We start from the raw sequence: 20,600 nt of genomic DNA, 5'->3' as shown, positions 1-20,600 counted from the left end.
CAAACATCCCAAAGGACATATCATAAACTTTGTGAAAGATTTTTTTTTTTTTTTTTATTAAACGAAAGCCACAATCCATGTAGTGAAGGACCAAGAGCGGAGTGATAGTTTGTGAGACATGGATGAACTAAAATTATCATCTTGCCTTGTGACACTAGTACCTTAACACACATTCATATCACAAGAAAATAGTCATTGCTGCTTTATCCATCCAAAGAAATTGATACTCAGTGGTTTTGAGGCAGTACAGATAATTTTTATACCTCATTTATAACTCATTGTTCGAAATGAGCTAGGGCTGTATCGAAACTCTTACCAACTAATTTCCTCATTTGTCCATAACATGTTCATTTTATTGTAGGCTATCAGGCTCAGTGAAATAAATTTGTGAGTGTGATTTTGCATTTTAAAAAAAATTGTTTGTATCATATTTCAAAGCTCACTTGACATGGTGTCTTGTTAATTTATTTCATTTGATATCTATTCTGCTGCCTACTAACCTTTGCAGCTGTCATGTGTAAAGAACCAATGTTTATTTGATTGACATTGAATGTTACATGTCAGATTATGTTTATACATGCAATCTGTAGTTTCTTGAACTGACGAATCTGCCATTAATGCAGAGTGGGGCATTGGTCATTTCATTAAACTAGTGAGAATATAATGTACAATTGTACCTATCTGATCTGCTCTTTTAATATGAATTTGCTTGTCAGTGCAGTGAGATGACCAAAGTTATCACCTTTAAGGAGTGATATCATATTAGCCTCAGCATTGTGTTTGGAATAGGGGTGGGGGGGGGGGGGGGAAGGGGATATCTTTCTTAAATAGCTAACAACATAAGCCTATCACAAACAAATGGGATTGGCTAATCATGCTACTTGTTAGTGTGTATGCACTGCCTGCTTTAGAAATGATCATTTCATCAATGGCTGCAGCATGGAAACCATGGCAATCCTATCACTGAAAGAGAGGAAACAAGCACACATGTAATATCTGACACACTCACTGTATCAATGTCAGTAGTTTGTTGTTTGGCTTCATGATTATGCAATCAAGACATGGTGCTTATTTAGACACTCGGATTCTTTGTTATTTATAGAGTATTTGTTGTTCTGTGCCTCCTTTCCTTCTTTTCTTTCAAAATCAGATTTCATATTTTACAGTCCTGAAAATCAACATAAGTTACATTGTACAAATGATGTATAAATGAATATGTCCGATTTTGAGTTTTTTTTCTTTTTTTTTAATCAGGAAAGGGAACATAAATGTAAAACAAGATAAAAATCCATTTTCCCCAAAAGAAACTGCCACATTGGATACAATAATTTATATGGTGATATTGTAATAGACCTATTGTTAATATCTTTGCACACTTAAAAGATCTATGCAGACTTGAATGTATATCATGTCATATTTGCTCATGCGTGTTTGTCTGTCAACAGTTGTGACAAATATATTTTTTAAAGCAAAACATACACTGTAGTACTCATACATTACTCCTGCAGGAGCTGTTAATTTTACTCTAAAATGCATATAAAGAAATGCGTGAAATAATGCTATGATCACACAAGTTAAGTTTGGTAGTGACAAAAATGTGATATATTACCCAAAAGGGTATGCTGGAAGTATTGCAGTATCAGAGCATATCCAATTGTGGTTGCTGCATGATTTTGTATATTCGATTACATCAATTACAATATATCGGGCCACAGCAGTATCCATTGTGTGAGAGTGAATAACATGCAGCAGGTTGTTATTTGCATACAATTTAATGCTTCAGCTAGGGCACAATTCAATCGTTACATGCTAGTAGAGTTCTACCAATCCACCGCTGTATGGGGAGGGCGCTTCATGAATAAAAGTTGTATACTACGATCAAAACTATTTTTCACTTTCAATCTCAAAATACCCCAAAACAAATCATTATCCTGGCAAATCGCTTCAGTCAGACAAACTTCTTGGTAGACCCTTTTGATATTGCAGGCAAATTCCTGATGGTGAAAGATGTATTTTGAGCCTTTTTGAGAACTATGTTTTAGTTTTTACTGCAAGTGTGTATGAAGCTATTGGTTTGCAATATCTAATCACAGGTTCTCCATCTACTACTCCATAATTGTCATTATTTTGCATATGCTGTTAATCACCATTTGTTGCAATTGTCACATTTCTACAGCATTCCATATGAATTTAAGTATCTAATTTTCAGTATATATCTCATCTGAAACAGTGTACTTAAACATTATTGGCATATACACTAACTGCTGGCACACACATTTTTGTGTACTCAGTTATGGGATGGTGAGTATGCACTTAGCATTCCATAGTTTTTTACATATGTATATTTACTCTTGCCTTGGATCATGTTCATTTCATATTACATAACCATCAACATTGTATGTATCCCATGATTCCCTGCAGGGCTCCATCCCGCGCAATCTGGATATGAGTCGCTCCATGGATTGTCTTGATGAAGATTTCCGGGTAGGTTTGTTTGTCTGAGTTACAATCTCAGTCAGAGAAGTTTGCATAGTTCCTTTAATGGTACTTTCTAAATGGCAACATCAGGAATAATGTCTGACAGTGAATGGGATGGTGTTAGTAACTGTCAGTCAGTGATATTGAATGGGATGGTGATAGTAAGGGTCAGTCAGTGATATTGAACGGGATGGTGTTAGCAAGGGTCAGTCAGTAATATTGAATGGAATGGTGTTAGTAAGGGTCAGTCAGTAATATTGAATGGGATGGTGTTAGCAAGGGTCAGTCAGTAATATTGAATGGGATGGTGATAGTAAGGGTCAGTCAGTGATATTGAATGGGATGGTGTTAGTAAGGGTCAGTCGATATTGAATGGGATGGTGATAGTAAGGGTCAGTCAGTGATATTGAATGGGATGGTGTTAGTAAAGGTCAGTCAGTGATATTGAATGGGATGGTATTAGCAAGGGTCAGTCAGTAATATTGAATGGGATGGTTTTAGTAAGGGTCAGTCAGTGATATTGAATGGGATGGTGTTAGCAAGGGTCAGTCAGTAATATTGAATGGGATGGTGATAGTAAGGGTCAGTCAGTGATATTGAATGGGATGGTGTTAGCAAGGGTCAGTCAGTAATATTGAATGGGATGGTATTAGTAATGGTCAGTCAGTGATATTGAATGGGATGTTGATAGTAAGGGTCAGTCAGTGATATTGAATGGGATGGTGTTAGCAAGGGTCATTCAGTAATTTTGAATGGGATGGTGTTAGTAATGGTCAGTCAGTGATATTGAATGGGATGGTATTAGTAAGGGTCAGTCAGTTATATTGAATGGGATGGTGATAGTAAGGGTCAGTTACTGATATTGAATGGGATGGTGTCAGTATGTGTCATAAGTATAGTAGGCCTTATCTCCAATCCCTCAGATATGAATGCCTGAAGGCACATATTACTTACCACAAAGTACATTATATCACAGTAAAAGATTGCAACCTCTGATAAAGTTGTAGGTTCAAATCCTAGCTGATACTCCTCATGATGTCACTTGACACTGTCCGTCTTCACCCGGAGTGATAGGGGACCAATGCAGGGCATTTTCTAGATGGATGCAATATGGCTGCTACATGTAGCATGGTGTAGTGGTAGAATGGAGGTAGTGTACAAATGATGTGTGTGGACAGAGATAGTATATTACTGATTGCAGATTGTTATTATAGTACCCTGTACTCTATAACAACCACTGACAGTACTGAAAACATGGAGTAAAAAACAAACACCTTCTTGAAGTTAAGAGGATCTCAAAACTGAGGTTTCATTATGAAACATTGTAGACCCCTTTTGAAAAAGCTGGTAAGGACCACAACAGAAATTTTCTGAATGCAGTGTAAAATAAAGTTTACAGTTTTTCATACCGGAGAAAATCATAGTATACTTGGAAATCTAGGAGATATATTATGGTAATTTCATAATGCTAAACCAACCATGATGTCAATGAAGTAAACTAAAGCAAACATTGACAAATTAATTATTTCATTTGTGCCTTTAAATAACCATGATCACTAAAAGGACATGGAGTAGTGATTTTTTTTTCCCATGTCACCTTTACAAGTGTGTCTCATGGGAGGAAATTATTGTCACTTATCCCAAAGATAATATGAATTCTCAGATGAGATATAATAAATAAAAGTCCTGTAATGTATCTTGATCTTTAATCTTCGATCTTATCTATTATGCTTTGTCACTGCCATGATGAGCAGAGTTAATTCATGAGCCAAACTACATTATTGTAAGTGTTTCTTTAAAGGAAACGAGGATGTTTATATGGAACTGACCCCTGTGCAAGAAGTGATAGACTTGAGGTTGCATTGAGTACAGATTTTTTTAGTACCTGTGACTATGAGATAGGATATAACTGCTCTCAGTGCAACACATTTTCCTTGTTTCTAACAGCATTTTGTCTCATTCTTCATGTTTCCTTTCCCCATTGCCTCATGGCTTGCTGATGCCTTTAAACTGGGTGATGATGGCTTGTCATTCCTTGACAAACTATTGCATGATTTGTAATCACTGGCAATTATTGCACATTAATTGAAATATTCAATGTACATTGTTCATTATGCTATCTGCTTGTCATGTATGGTTTCTATTATTTTGTGATACCCACAACTTTGCTTGCTCTGCCCATAAATTGTATTTCTCACTGAGTGTTGTGGAATCCTTGTGTTGTAAGATTGGAAATGTATGTCTCTTGCAATGTTTCCCCTCCCTCCAATTGTTTTTTTTTTTTGGTTTATTTTTTTTAATATTAAATATACAATGTCATTTATACCTACATATCATTCTGTTACTGACATACACAATTCCTGTTTGTGATAATGTTCATTTGGTTTTGTAGTTACCACTGTATGGATTTTTTTATTAGTACACTATGCAACTACCACAGCATGCCTCGTGTGACAGCGTTCATCAAAGAAAAAGTTAATTTTGTGCAAATAACTTGTGAGTCTCAAAATGTGTTGTACCATTTGCTACTTTTTGTTGTCACGAGACCAAACTCAATTTTTGACTACCAGATCCTAAGGTGGGAAAGCCTGCGCAATCTGGCCACTCCTAGTTCCCCTACCCCAGGGGGCGTTGTGTACGTCAACAAGGCCTCGAGGCCACGCTCCCTCCTCCTGTCTTCGGATGCCAGGTCAGAGACCAGTGACTACTGTGGCTCTCCCAGCAGCATGCAATTCAGCTCCAGCCCCGCAGCCAGCCCTGTTGGCTCCGCCCATCCTAACCACACCCACATTGGGATGAGCCCCTCACACCAAGTGATGCACCCACTAGGTGCTCCCATCTTGCCTTCCTTGAGCCCACTGCACCCTGCCATGATGGGGCAGGGCACCCCTCGGCGTCCTAGTACAGGGAAGTCTGGAGGAAAGCCGCTGAGACCGGTACAGGAGGAAGTACGCCCTGAGAGGGGCGCCTCCAGAGTAGAGGTACGTGTAAGCCAGACACCAGAACTCTTTCATTCAAACAGCACTAACCATGTGTGATGACTGTCAAGTTTATTAAGCACTTATTTACTTATTATTGCGAAGAATTAATGTTGATATATCACATGTTCTCATTGTTGTGTTTCAGTTTTGAATATATCATAATAGAATATCATGATAATATAATTATGTAATATTATATAATGTTATATAATAATGTCAGAATATCATACCCAGCAGTTCATGTCAATGCTTTCACTTCTAATGATTAAAGATTTGTTTAACCCGTTGAGGACAAGCTGACATTGCTACAACACACATTTCCCATTGACACCTTCCCAAGTATACTTGGGACTCGTCTTCAATGGGTTAATAACCCAGTAATTGAAGGGATTGGACCAAGTGCTCCTAATCACTCTTCATATGATTCACATGCTGTTTGTGTATATTGCCCATGTACAAGTCGGGCAATTTGTTCACATTATTGTGTCTGCCTAGTAACAATTTTTTCATGCATTTGTAGCTTGATGTGTGCATATTTACATGCTGTGTACTGTTATTGATAAAATGCACATCACATATGATTTGTGTTGCAAGATCACACTTGACTCTGCACAAGCTCAAAACTGGTCACAATCAATCTTCTGTGGAGAAGGGTGCATACACAGAAAATCTTCCTCATTCTCTGAGCATGTTGGAATGTTGTGTTTGCACATCACCAACTGGAAAAAGCCTGCCCAACTAACCATATTGCTTTGAGTCCATTTTTGAGACAGGCAGTGAAGATCAGAGCGATAAATGCCATGTCCCTTCGAAGGGACTCTTTATGACATCACAATACATTCTCCAATGGACTCTTCAAACCCCAAAGTGTTACATGTTTGCCTTGTATTTATTATATTAGTTTCATTACTCGTATGATGCAGTTGTATTGAAGCATTAATATTTGTTGTTGTGTTTGACAATGTGATAGCTGCACTAATCTTTCTAGAGTTGCTGTGACAGTGTTTATTGTTTTTATCTAACCTGTTTGCAGGCAAGACGAAGTTTGCCTCTCTAACACACACTCAAAGTGTCTGTGTAGGTATGTATCCCAAGACTATCCTGAAATGACAACTAGTCATGCAGTATGATTGCAAAACTCCTCACAGTGTATAACAGAATTGGTACTGCATGTGACTTGATATGTCCTGAAGGTTCATTTTATTAAAAAGTAAAGTTTGAACAAGATCTGGAAGTGGAGGTTCTTGTGTTTTCAGGATATATTTGGAGTGACCAGAGTTATATTAGATTTTGAAAATTGAAGTTATGTTATTCATGAAGGGGAGGAGGATTTGGCTCTCCTATAAGGTGGCATATTTTTTGGCTTTTATGAAACAAATATCATTTCAGGTTCAAAAATTCTGAATGCAAGCTCGTTTATTTGTTCTGTTGAATTCTTTATGTGTAGCAGTTTATGCATTCCAATCCGTTTTGACAGTTTTATGTCAGAAAAAGATGAAAAAAACAAACAGTGTGTTACATGACTTTTATATTTCCAATTTGTAGTTTTCCATTTTTTTTTCTCATGTTCTGTAGTCTGTTTCTGTATATTTGTTGAGAATGTGTAGAATCTTTAAGAAAGTATTAAGAATGTGTAAAGTGCACCAACTGGTTGTGGAGTGATAACATATTCTCTGGTCTCCTTTTGTGTTTGTGGCTTGATGTGATGCACTCATCACTCTTTGATGTGTGAGCAATCTTGACTGTCATCAAGTCACTCCAGTATAGTGGTATATCTTCATCTGCCTTGTTGTTTTATAGGGATTTGATGGTTTGTGAGCATCATGACCAGAAATTTTGAATGTCTGTGGCCTTGATAGCTGTATCACAAAATAGGAATAGGTTGATGCTGTATTAGGCAATTTTCTCATAGAGAAAAATAACTCTGGCTCTTGTGTCAGTGTATATGCCAGCTCTCAAGAACTCATCTCACCAACAGGATAGGTAGAAGACATAACATGGATTGCACATGAAATTATATTAATTTTTAACATCCCATTAAAAAGGAAATTTTTTACTTGTTCTTTTTGTCTGTCACCTCCTACAGGCAAAAATTCTTTATTATGCCCAGAAACGAAGTCGTGCAATAAAGATGAGTGAAGAGAAGATACAGAAGCGCCTATCTGCACCTGCTTGCATCCAAGATGTTAAGTCCACCCCTCCTAAGAATGAAGTCTTCCATGGAAGTCCCCCTGCAATGAGTCAGTACATGTGTCATCATTCAACCCCAAAGAAACAACCATCAAGTGATCGTGATGTCTGTGTGGAGGGGATACATCAAGATGGCAGGATGCCTTGTCTCCCCTCTGTCTCAGTGGATCATTCCGCTCCCATGGCAACCCTCAGTAAAAGTTGGGATGGACCAATGGTGTCAGTACAAGGTTGTTTCAAACCATCGCTGGGAGGGAATGTGAACCCTCCTTCTACACACATGACACCCCCAGCAGGAATGGAAGGTCCCTGCCCACTAAAGCCATATGACAGGAGCTATGAGGAGCCATCAGATCACAATGTTGCTGTAGGGGACCAAGGGGAAAGTACTGATGACATGTATTTAACGTTTGGATCATGCAGCTTAGAGGAGCCAATTTATGCCAGTGAGGTGTGCATGCTGGAGCAAGACCAACCTATGTTTATTCAGCCCAAGTGGGTGTGTCAAGAGCAAAAATTCTGACTCTATTGACCAAATGACCAATACTAGCTCTTTAAAACCAGTTGTAAGGTCAGTAATCCCAAAGAAAGTATGTGTATCTAAAGTACTCCACAAACATGCCATTGGATATCTTTCATCTGAGTAGTACTGCCGTTAAATCAGCTGACACATGCCCTTCTTTCTGCATTGTTAAAATCAGTGCTGTCTGCAGTGAGGTTGCACACTGTGAGGTGGTATAATATGCTAGCTGTACAAGTGGAGAGTACTTGCATTTTCTATCACTCATAATATATCATGTGACAGTAATCTGATTGTTGTGGTTTTTGTTCAGCAGTATAATCTGGCTTCTATGTCATGAATATTACTTTATAAATGTGGTTCTTTCAATTTTCAATTTTTCTGTCAATTAATGATCTTTCATATAAGACTGTGTATTGTGATGCTACTCGTGATGGCATGATTACATATTAAGGATTATATGACTTTGCCTCTCTTAATTCTTTACTAATTTTAATTCAATCATGATATCTCCATTCTTGCAATTTTATCAGTTCCTGAAATTATCTTCATACCATCCATGACTGATATATCCCGTGTTTACAAGTTTAGGTGATTTTAGATAAATCAACACCATTACAAGTAGTGCTATGGGATAAGGAGTTTTATAGTATTGCTTGTTAATACACATTCTGAACCAAATCACTGCTGTGAATTGTAGACTGCCTCTGAAATTTGATGCAACCAGTATCAGTGAAATAATGACAGTTATTGGTATTTATAACAAAAAAAGAAGAAGCTTAGAATAGGACTTGTGTATGATTGGTAAAGTTGCCTGTTTAGACATTATGTTTTCCATTCAATTCCTTGAGAAAACTGTTTTGTGATGTGCAGTAAAGTAGATGTGACAATTGCTATGGAACCTTTTCTAAATTTTATCAGCTAAATATAAATGCAGTGCTACCTCAACCACTATGAAATCTATAGAGATGATTACTCCTCCCCCATTAATGTGAATACCATCCATTTCCAAAGAAAACGGAGTAGATGTATAAATGAGTGACTTGTAACTACTAGAGCCATCATAGAAAATGAGGAATTGATCTCCTGAACTATGCCCTTCCCTTGAAGAATATAAGACTGTAACATTTCATCATCCATCCTATATCTGTGGTTGTGACACACAATGGACATGCACAATGATACTTCTTAAGGCAATTCAGTAAATCCACTCCAAGGGATAATTAATGTGCATTTGTAGTATCTAAGAGCTATAGGCATAACACCCTATAGCAGATAACACAGCTATTTTATTCAAGCAAAGATTTTTTTTTTTTCTTCGATAGTTGCAAATACATTCTGTGTCAAAATGACTGCCTCCCTTATTGAGTAAGTTGCGTATCATGCAGACTAATTGCCTGTAGCTGATCATTATGAATTTTGTTTTGGCAAAATGTTGATTGTGGTGCAGTGTGTATTGCTACAAACTGGCGCTCATAGGTATGTTGATTAGATCCTGAAAAGCAAATAGTACGCGTCATGAAATTCATAATACCATATAATTTCATCTTTGTTTATTGTAGATGTTTCTGAAAATAGTGACCCCAGTTACCAACTGAAGTTAATAACGAGGGTCACTCTAATTGTATGAGGAATTGAGGACATTTTTTGAAGCTCAAATTAGCCAACAATACTAGTTCCACACGTGTCCTCCCTCGATATCATTCAACCAAAGCAAATTTCATAGCTCAGTAATTCACCAATTTCTTCTGATATTAATGATATGGTGAGTAGATTCATACTTTGACTCATGAATACTTGATCATTTTGGATCAGTATTGGGCTAGATTAATAATGAGTGGGTGAGGTTTTTTGTTTGTTTTTTTTACGCTGTAATCTCTCCCTTCTGACTTGCATGATGGTGTTTGATGTTTGTGTTCATGTGTTGAAGGTATAAGCTGTGTGATAATCCAGGGAATATTCATGGACCATATTTTGCCCGAGTGCACTCTATTCCTGTACTGGTTCTCTATGGAGTATATCAGGCATTACAGCATATGAACTGCTTCAAGTTTCTAGTTTATAATTTTTTGTTTTGTTTTTGTTTTAAGATTTTGTAGTCCTGCTCGGGCATCATGAAATCTAATCATTTTTCATTACAGTAAATTTGTTTGTTTGTTTTTGATTTGGAAATCAAATTTGATCATCACTACTTTTTCTTTGTCAGTCAGCAGAGTTTGAAATAAGAACCATCCCCTTGGTCACCCTTATTCCCCTTCCCTCAACAAATCACATTCTTATTGGCTCTATATGCTAGGATTGGTGCATAAAATGTGAGGGAAAGGGATGGTGATTCCAGTTTTTTCCTTCCAGGTTTTTTGTGTTTGGTACATCGAATCTTGAGTCAAAATTGCACACACACTGTGGCTACTTCAATATGCAATGTTTCATGGAAGTTTCTAGTGCGTGATTTTTTATTTTATTTTATTTTTTTAGAGGGAGGGAGGATTAACAGGATAAGAAAATGGTATAAGCATTTTACCTTGATGAAATAAAGAGATTTTTCTTATCTCTCCAATATTTTACATTACAAAGTGGACATAAAGTTCCTGTAATAAGTAACTCCATCACTATGCCATATAAAAGTGATTGATTTTATGGGCTTAGATGGAGTGTTATAAGATTTTAGAGAAATGAGTTTGCCTATTTTCTAGATGAAATGTAACACGTACTTAACGAACAACTATTTATCTGAAATGATTAGCTGCTGCCTTGTATGTAAATTTGCATTTACATAATTACTCTGCATAATTTATGACATCAGAATGTGTGTATTTTGAAATTGTGCTCTGTTGTAGGGCAGTAACAAGGAAGATTTTTCCTCTTTTCTCGGTACAGAACTCTGACATGTTATGTGTAAATAATTATATCGCTGTTGCTGTGTGTTTGTTCTGTCAAAAATCCAAATTCCAAACTTGCCAAAATGAGCAAGTTTCCAGGCAAATTATGGTGCAATTGGTGTTATGACATGGATTTAATGTATAGGCTGGGAATAACATGTGGTTAAATAGTTATGACAGACCCACTTACATGGGCATACACTGAGAGTCACAGGTAGAGTACAATGTGAGAAGGGATTCAATGGAATATGACTGACCCATTAGCAGTGGTTTGCTTGTGTGTAAGAGTAATTCTTCAATGTAATCCATCATAAAAGTGCAATTATATATGTTTGGATGTTGTTGGGTTTTTTTTTCTGTGGTAAGATGCAAAGTATTTTAGCAATGCACACAAGTGAGAGTGTATGGTTCTGCATGTATGTATATAATATTGCAATTTGTAGTAGTCACTACTCTGTCATGGGTTTGTAAAGTTTCAAATCAATTGCCTAGCCCCCCCCCCCCCCATAGTGAATCATTAAGCATTTCATGGATCATGCCGCTGTAATGAAAGAAGAACCTAGCTTAAAAAAGAGAGTTGTGTTGAATTTTAGCAGTGATACCAGACGATGCATCACTTGAGAAAAATAAGTCAAATTCTGTTTCTTGCCCATTGTGTGTTGTGCATTTTCTTCCAGGTTTTACTTTTTTTCTTCTTTAAAAACTGTGGTCTGATTTTACCCAAACTTGGCAGGAATCCTTCCATGGTTGAGGGGATACAATTTTTTTTTTTTTTTTTTAAGTGTCCCCATAGGGCCCTTGAAGGGTCCAATAAAATCTGCTCCAGGTTCAGAATTAGTACAACTAAATGATGTTGCACTTACATGTAGAGATAATAAGTAAAGTTTTTCATCATAGTGGCAATGGTGACGTGAATAGGCTCCTAGGGTGTAACAAGGTGGAGTTCAGCCAGGTGATCAAAATTGATATCGTGATCTGCTGCTCAGTATGCATGATCAACATTTTCACCAAAGGAGTCATCTGTAGGGGTAGGTTGATATAATCCTGAACAATGGTCTATGGCCAGGGCTCCAGGGCTGTATCTGTCTGAATTCCATACATCATATTTTTGTTGTCCAGATCCACAATTTCACAATTTTCAATTTGTAAAGTACGCTTGAAGATACTGAGAGAAGTTATCACATGGTAGCTACATGGGCAAAAGGAAAACTTCAAACTTAGGCAAGTTCATCTTCAAAGCAGAAAAATAGAACTGCGTGATGAATGTTTGAACAGGATCATCATGAGGTGTTGCAATACACAAATTTACATGAAATAAGTACTGAGGGTAAATAAATTTTCTCTAGATCAAGTTTGACACTTGCATAGAAAGATTTACAACACATGCCCAATTGAATATCAGTAAATCATCCAAAATGGCATCCTACAGACTCCTCCCATTGGCTGTCTTTGTCACATGACCATTCGTCCAGTGTGCTCTTGTCTTTAGCTCTCTCCACACAAAAGATCATGGTGGATCCTGAATGATTTGGGATGATTTACTAACATTCATGTCGGCATATGCTGGAGATACCTGCTCAACTCCTGACTAATAAACTCTCGATAAGAATGCTACATGTGTAGTCTCACACATACAGTGTAGGGTATTTAAACAATCTCACATTGCATAGTGACAAAGTAGGTTAGACCCAGGTTCTGCATAAAAAAGATAAAATATATAACCTTGTAGAATGTGGCAGATCTGAAACTGTTTACTGTGGGTCACTGGCTAAACTGTATTTCTATCACTAGTTCATTACTCTCACTTGACCAAAATCTTATCCCCACTCTTCCCATGTACTTACATACATGTACAGTCATGTAGAGCAAAATAGCAGGGACTACAAATTAGTTATTGAAGGTGGTACTGTAGTCTAGGATTGAATTTAGAGTGTTAGGGTGGGGACTTGACGAGATTTCAACTACAGAGAGAAAATAAGTCATTGAAGAGAATATGCTTAATATTGCCAGTGTACTAAATTGCTTGTTTGTGTGTGTGGTACCGGTAAATGTATTTTGATATACAGACATATTGTGTTATATGCTGGCATGTATGTTACTTGAATAATCAAAGTGCATTGTTGGAAGAACTGTAAATGAAATTGCTATTGTACATATTGCTGAATAGAGCAGATTTTTATGACGTACTGGTACAAAGAATTAAAACAATGATCACACTAAAAATCTGTGTAACTTGCTCATTTTATTTTAATTTTGCTGTTTTTGTGTTTTTGTTCGCATGCTTTTTGTCTTGCGACATTCAAACAGCAGATTTCCAAATGCATTGTATGATAGCAAAGAACACAAAAATGTTATGCAGAAGGCGCATACAGTACATATGACTATGTATATGGCACAACCGTGCAAATGACATGTTACCTGCAAAGAAGGACCACAGGGTGGAATGAATAACATGTTTGACAAAAATGCAATGCAAATGCACTTTTTTTCACACAAAACAGTCTCTTTTCAATGTGACTAGGGAAAACACACAGTCTAGACAGTCAAATAAATCACTCCATATCCATATACAGTACAACATAATGACAGTCTCAGTCTATTGAACTAGCCATACACAACTTTAGCACTGAGAGCCTGAAGGCATCCAGCCAACAAAACCTTATTTACACAGATTTTGATTTCAATGGTTTTTTGTTTTTGTTTTTTGTTTTTGTTTTTTTACAGTGAACAGTCCATTAAAGGCCGTCCTTAAATACAGAAATTTGCAACACTGAAAGAGAAATCTTGAAACAGCCAGTGACTGAAAATGTTGTCTCAGTCACATCATCACAGTAACACTAAAATATGTATCCCAGACATAGTATGGAAGACTCCAATCTTCATGAGAAACTTTAACTTCAAGGAATAGTGGTGTTTCCATGCACCTTGCCTTTTTCAGAGAGAAACAGTCAAAAAGTTGGGATGAGGTAGGGCTCATACAAGGAATGTTCCAGGGTGGTTTGTTACACCAAGGAGGTTACACCAAGGAGGTTACACCAAGGAGGTTACACCAAGGAGGTTACACCTGATACTTGAGGAAGGGATCAAAACTGTCCTCGTAATAAGTGTCGTTCACCGCGGTCATGATTCGGCGGGGCGAAGATGGACGTTGCGAACTCCTGGAAATTGACACAATGAGTAAAACCCAACTTTAATAACATTGAAAACAGTTCCGTCTTTAATCGGTTCGTGGCTGCTAGAAATTTTTTTCCAGAGAAGAAAAAGTAGCTTAATGAAACGACAATGTTTCTCGGGTCCCCCTTTTTTCTTGTGCAGTCAAATACAGTACATCGGCTTGTAAGGGCCTTCCCGAATTTGGCGACAGCAAGACAAACGGAGGCGGGAAAGGCACCCTGTGTAGAATTTAGTTCTCAGTGGACGGCTTATACCGAAGTTCTTTAAATGTAAGCTTGACAAGCCTGAACACAGTAATCCACCTTGTCCATTACATAACGAAGATCCTGTCTATCCGATTTTCCACACTGAGCTAAGAGCGATTAAAGCTCTGTTGCATTAAATACCTTCTCTAAGTCTATAGAAAAGTAGAACTTCAAGGACATGAGAATAGCCAGGTGTTTTAGTTGAATCCATGTCTTCGGAATCGGCGATCTTACTCTAAATTTTGTTTCACAATGCATTAAGTACTGCACACACTGAAAAAACAGGACTGGTGATGTTTTAGAAAGTACAAATAACTAATGGTTGCTTTCGAGCGTTCTTCCCCCCCCCCCCCCCCCCCCCCCCCCCAAAAAAAAAAAAAAACGTACCGTATACCGTACCATATCCGCGCTGGAGCCCTCTAACGCTCCCAATCTGGCATGGTATACATGTAGTACGGTACAATATGGTTTGGTTCGGTTCACTTTTGGGCAGCCTACTAGTACTTTATATATTAACACATTTTATAGGCACAGATGAAAGTTGCCACATACCTTCCAGAACAACAGAATTCACTAAGTGTGAACAGCGCCAGGATGATAGCGACGAGAATTTGAATTCCAGCCAAGATAGTCACTGACCAATCAAATCCGTATGTGTCCATCATGACTCCACCCACAGACGGGCCGACGAAATTCCTACGGAAACACGAGACCATTTGTATGATATCAAATAGGGCTTATGAAAATCCAGTCCCTAAATTCAACCAGCTGAAATCAAACGTATAGCAGTGACGGTTTCATTAAAATCGGACCAAAATAAGAAAGTTATAGAACTGCAAATAATTACAGGCTTTCTCTTAATACACTGTACGTAGTGATACAGGCGACTCCCGTTCATAACGAAGTTTATAACGATCGAAGTCCTCAGGACCTGCAGTTATCTTTCTTTGTATTGAAATTTCGTTATAACCGAACATATTTACAAAGTATATAAAGAAATACAAATAATGGGTTTGGGACTTGAATTTTTACTTAGTTTGTCACAATATATATAAGTATATAACAGAGTTCTAACAATTAAGGGCATGTTGACTTTGCTTTTATGAAGACGGAATTTCAAAGAGTGATATCCTGGCAAAGAGGTATCAATTCCACACCGCCATATCACAGACCAAACTGAGGCAAAGAAATCAAAACCTTGCCCAATTTCCATCTTTGATATCGGATTTCGGAAAACTTGGCAAACTTCGGCTTACACGAGACACGTGGTTTTTCTTTTCTATGACACTATGGTGAATTCTATTACCACATGTTAGACTTAATCCTTTTATATTATAAGTTAACATAGATAAAGGGTGAAGTTACCCGGGAAGTGGTCTATTGCATAGATGGCCTAATCAATCCACTAACCATGTTCTTAATTTATAAAGCAAAATAAAAGTGTCGAAATTGACTGGAAAGTAAAACGCAAAAAACAGTTACAAAATGATTAGCAGGACAGCAAACAATCAGATGTAAGACAAAACGAAAAAACAACAGCAACACCCAAACAAACAGACAATCGATGGTGATTGATAGTGTTATCATGTCTTCCGTCTGATGGTTTAATCTGCCGCGCACATGGTTTAAAGGCTGAAGGGATGTAGAAGACACGGGTTGTTTATCGGCAGATCGGCAAAAGAGGCAAAAGAGAACTATGATCTGCGAAATACACTTTGATCTTTCCCTGACCCTTAAAATTTGTAGTATCATACGTTTTAATTGTATTATGAATTCCCTCTCCTTGTGTCCGTAAACAGGAAATATGAGGCTCGATGTGACGGATCCAAGCTCCCGTAGCATTCATGTAGAAATATCTGTCTGGCTTACCCCAACGAATACACGCTGTTATAAATCCCTGACACCACAGCTTGCGTGCTCATGTCGTTCGGAAGATCATTCTTTCTGCAAGGTGTGGTGAAATGATGCCGGTAGGAAAATATAAACAACAGAGGTTTAAAACATTGCAATCAGTGTTGTACACGAATTGTTTGTTAGATCAATATTGATCTAATATCAGAATCAAAATAATATGAATAGTCAATTATAGTATTGCAAACTTATATTAATCAATAAATCTATATTTCGCTCAAAATAATATGTCCAAACATATCTATTTAGGCCCTATCTATTTGTTCACTTTTCTCTTTCTGTCATATAATATATCTGTCATTTCTAGCAATTCTCTTTTCATTTCAAGTTGAACCATTTCTTAAAGCAAAGTAGAAAGTATGACAGAAATTTTAAAAGTCCTGCTCAAATGCCTAATTGAAAGAAATGTTGTATTAAAAAAACAAAAGGAAAGAGGATGATATTCATACCCATGGGTTGATGCGAATGCCTGCATATCGTCGCTCTTACGCTCGTCACAAATTATGTGTCTTTCTTCTGTCCAATTCACTTTTGTTCGCGCTGTAAGAAACGTATTCAGGTTCAACAGTGCCTGCATTTGATTTGTGCTGTTTAGCTCGTTTTGTGTTTGTGTTTGTTTGTGTGTGTGTGTTTATTTTAGTTCCGTTTTTGATGTTATTTTCTTTTTCATGACAAGAGTAGTTAACACAATTTCAACAATTATCACTGATCAGGAAGAAAGGAGGGAAATCCCATAAGCAGTACGGTGTTGTAATATAGGTCACTGAGGGTGAAACCCGCCCTATGATATCCCGAAGTTATGTTGTTGTTGTTTCTTTTCAACGATACACTTTCTCTCTGTCAATATGATTAAAGGGATGTTAACTTACAAGGCAGCTAAGTAGAAGTCTGTGAAGGATGCAATGACCGAGGCTGACACAAAGACTCCAGCCAGAAATAGACTCACGCAGATAATCCAGAGCTCGCTAAAAAAAAAAAAATACAAACGAACAAGACGTATAACAGTCATGAACTACTCCCATTATGCAACTTCTTCTTTTCGGTTTCTTAAAAGTTTATTTGCATTTTTGTTGCATTCTGTATCATTTTCCCTTTTCTTAATTTCAGGTATGTAAACGTCCACATCCATTCTGCGGTGTTGTTTCCGTTTAATTAGTTCACTATCCTTAGTCTATTGTATGTAAATCGATTGAAGAATATTGGTCACATTTCTTTTACGTTTGGTTTTTGTTTTTGTTTTTGTATTCTCTTCCTTGCGATTTGCTCGAGACCGTAAAGTTTCAAGTTTATCAAAAGGAAACAAATATACTTCCCGCCTTATTATCTCACTAGACGAAAAGTTTAGCCTACCGTCGAACACCGCTCCATAATGAGAGGAAAGTTAAAGGTCCTGTTTGCCTATGGGAGTAATGATTTAAATTTTTTAAAAGTGTTCAAGATATCACTTCTGATGCATATGTGTAGGTCAGTTGCATCACAAAACATCCTACCATATATATATATATATATATATATATTTTTTTTTTTTGCAATAAAGCCTAAAATGCAAGGAGATATCACTATTTTTTCTCATTAAACCATAACTGTAGACGGTTTAGACTGGAAATTTTGTTATTATAACTATTGTTCAAATTTTGTATATTAACAGTACTTAACATCGATTATACTGATTCAAATTTTTACATTGGTTGTTTCTATCCCTAACTCACATTTTAGAACTATTTTGAAGCACTAATGTTTGGTTTTTGTTTCATCTGCAAATGGTAAATTATGCCTTTAACACTGGACTCACTTTGGTAGATCGAGGAGTGGAGACGGGCCCATAAGGAGGAAAGCTACAGCACTCATGATGGAACCAAGGATCACCAATAGACGAGAGATTTTCTGAGGGAAGGAGCAAGGTTGATATTTGGCATGACATTGTTATATACAGGATGGTCTACCGCAATGTTTGTGCTTATATGTATGTGCCTATATTATAGAATTGGTGAATGAATTAATGACTGACAGACTGGCTAACTGACTCCAGTTGAATGAATCAATTGATAAATCAATAATCATTGTACCCGTTTACAAATATGCAGTCACATGGAAAAGGCAAGTATAATAGGAACCAGAAAATAGCATGAATGCTAGTCGAGTCTGGCCCCTTGCAATTCAGGCAGTTTCAAAGTATTTTCTCATTTTTCTTTCATGTGTCGCTGTCAGGTAGTTATCATTAAGGTATTCTAGTGCTAAAAAAATGACTAAATGAGCAACTTATTAATGCCAAAGAAACACGTTTCCATATCTATTTCATGTAGAAAACGGACATTAAGTAAAGATTTGCGTGGAGCTGTAAGGCCAAGACTTCACAATCAACATCACCTCATCTTGCGACTAAAGCAACTATTTCGGGAAACTATGTGAGACTCGAGATTTCACGTATTGACGAAGCGTCTTCTGTTTTGTTTGTCTGATTTTCACTCCATTTTTTTCAAAGCCAACTTGAACATGAATGATGTGGCAACTCATTTTCAATTTCCGTATGAAACATGTGAATCTCTTGCGTATTGGTACATATCTAGGAATTTATTTTCAGGTCTACGATCTCAAGGCTTGTTTATAAATTATGCTCACAAATTGCTCGGCTAGGTAACCCCAGATCGGAGAGCTGATGGCGTAACATCCACCAGCCAGGAGGAAAAGAAGACCAACGATGGTGGCGCTGCGAGTGAAGACCTCCACGTGAAGCGAGAGGGTGGGGTCTAGGAACCCAAAGGCCCCACTCCCAACGAAGATGACCAGCCCCACGGGCCAGACGGACGGAATACGAAGGAAGCTGGTGATAGAGGAGCTCTGCTTCTCTGGACAATCTGGAAATATAACCCCATGAAGCCAAGCCGCACAATTGTCATAACATTACATGGTCCATGAATAGAATCAATCCGAGACAATAAAATTATTGTGTGCTTTTATAGTCATCAAGATGAAATGAAATCAATGCGCTGTACTTCACCGATTCAGGTAAAACTTTGATACTCTGAACATATCTAAAACTCCCTTTACGTATATATGCATTCGTCGTAACTTGACTGATAGCTCCACTTAGCTCGATTTGTAAATCATCATTTTTCGCAAACGAAGAAATGGAATAGAAAAAGACTCTTCATTCTGAAGGCTCATTAGTCGGAAAACGAAATAAGGTTCGTAATTCCGAAAGTTCTCGATCGTTAGTGGGCACCCTCTGTCATTAACAAGCCTTCTCTTTGTTTGTTTTTTCCATTTCGGATCAATGGACCTTCGAAATAACGAATCTTATTTCATTTTCAGATTGATGAACCTTCGGAATAACGCCACAAATGTTCGAATTTCGTATTAATGAATATCGAGGTATAGGAAATTTGTGTGTTTCAGGATAACGAACATTACCTAAATTTGGTAAATACAAAACTGTATTATTTGTTCATCATTTCTGTTGTAAGTGACGTTTCAGTCATGCCACGGCCATCCATATCCCTTCTCGTCCGGTGCACCGTTCGATGATTTTCAAATAAACGTGTATTTTTCTGCTCCGTGTTTCCGACATAACATTGTTTGGCATCGTGTGCCCAGACTCACGTTATGGTAGCACAACCAATACAGCCCGTCAAATAAGGTATCAGAAAAATATTAATATCATGATGCCAATGAATCAAAAGGTTGCATCACAAAAAAGACTCATGATTTCCCTCACGTGTTGATGGAAGCAAAATCAGGTTGACGAAGACACAGACCAAGTTGGCACAGCCAAGAGCGATGAATGGTACCTTGTAGTCCCGCCCGCCTACCTGTGGATAAAATATATAGATATGACCATAAACTTCACCTAAATTACAAGACCATGGAGTGTACAGTGATGGGTAAAGGTATGATAGCTATAATAATGAATATGATACAGAAAATAACAATAATGACAGAAAAACGTATCAAGCAAATAATGATTAGTCCGGAAATGCAATATAGAATGTCACCTGATGTAACTACGAGCAAAAACAGGAAATAATAGTTAGACATTGCACCGTATCACAATACTGTACTACCTCGTACAGAAGACCTCCAATCACTGGGCCAAGCATGTATCCAAAGCCAGAAAAAGTCTCCAATAAACCCTGGCATAGAATGGAAACAGAACAATTGAAGACATCACGATAAGTAGAAAAAGATGTAAAAATCTGCCATTATACGGGTTAATTATCACATG

The 20,600-nt window shown here is 37.3% G+C and overlaps 2 protein-coding genes across 2 annotated transcripts in view; one reads left to right on the top strand and one right to left on the bottom strand.

Moving 5' to 3' along the window:
• Positions 1-6,516, top strand: part of LOC139737667 (kinesin-like protein KIF13A) — an 87,640-nt gene extending 81,124 nt beyond the window's left edge. Inside the window, exons 34-36 of the mRNA XM_071648344.1 lie at positions 2,422-2,484; positions 5,049-5,459; positions 6,493-6,516. Coding sequence (XP_071504445.1) covers positions 2,422-2,484; positions 5,049-5,459; positions 6,493-6,516 — 498 coding nt within the window. The remainder of the gene's footprint in view (positions 1-2,421; positions 2,485-5,048; positions 5,460-6,492) is intronic.
• A 7,590-nt stretch (positions 6,517-14,106) lies between these two features.
• Positions 14,107-20,600, bottom strand: part of LOC139737666 (MFS-type transporter SLC18B1-like) — a 31,428-nt gene continuing 24,934 nt past the window's right edge. The window contains exons 6-13 of the mRNA XM_071648343.1: positions 20,440-20,508; positions 20,094-20,187; positions 18,998-19,233; positions 18,171-18,262; positions 17,248-17,343; positions 16,337-16,411; positions 15,020-15,163; positions 14,107-14,206 (exon numbers count right to left, since the gene is read on the bottom strand). Of these exons, the coding sequence (XP_071504444.1) occupies positions 14,107-14,206; positions 15,020-15,163; positions 16,337-16,411; positions 17,248-17,343; positions 18,171-18,262; positions 18,998-19,233; positions 20,094-20,187; positions 20,440-20,508 (906 nt within the window). The remainder of the gene's footprint in view (positions 14,207-15,019; positions 15,164-16,336; positions 16,412-17,247; positions 17,344-18,170; positions 18,263-18,997; positions 19,234-20,093; positions 20,188-20,439; positions 20,509-20,600) is intronic.

Source organism: Diadema antillarum, unplaced genomic scaffold, assembly GCF_040938485.1.
Source record: "Diadema antillarum isolate AM-2024a unplaced genomic scaffold, OU_Dant_1.0 seq00000698_RagTag, whole genome shotgun sequence".
NCBI lineage: Eukaryota > Metazoa > Echinodermata > Echinoidea > Diadematoida > Diadematidae > Diadema > Diadema antillarum.
This window is presented reverse-complemented; position numbering and strand designations above follow the sequence as displayed.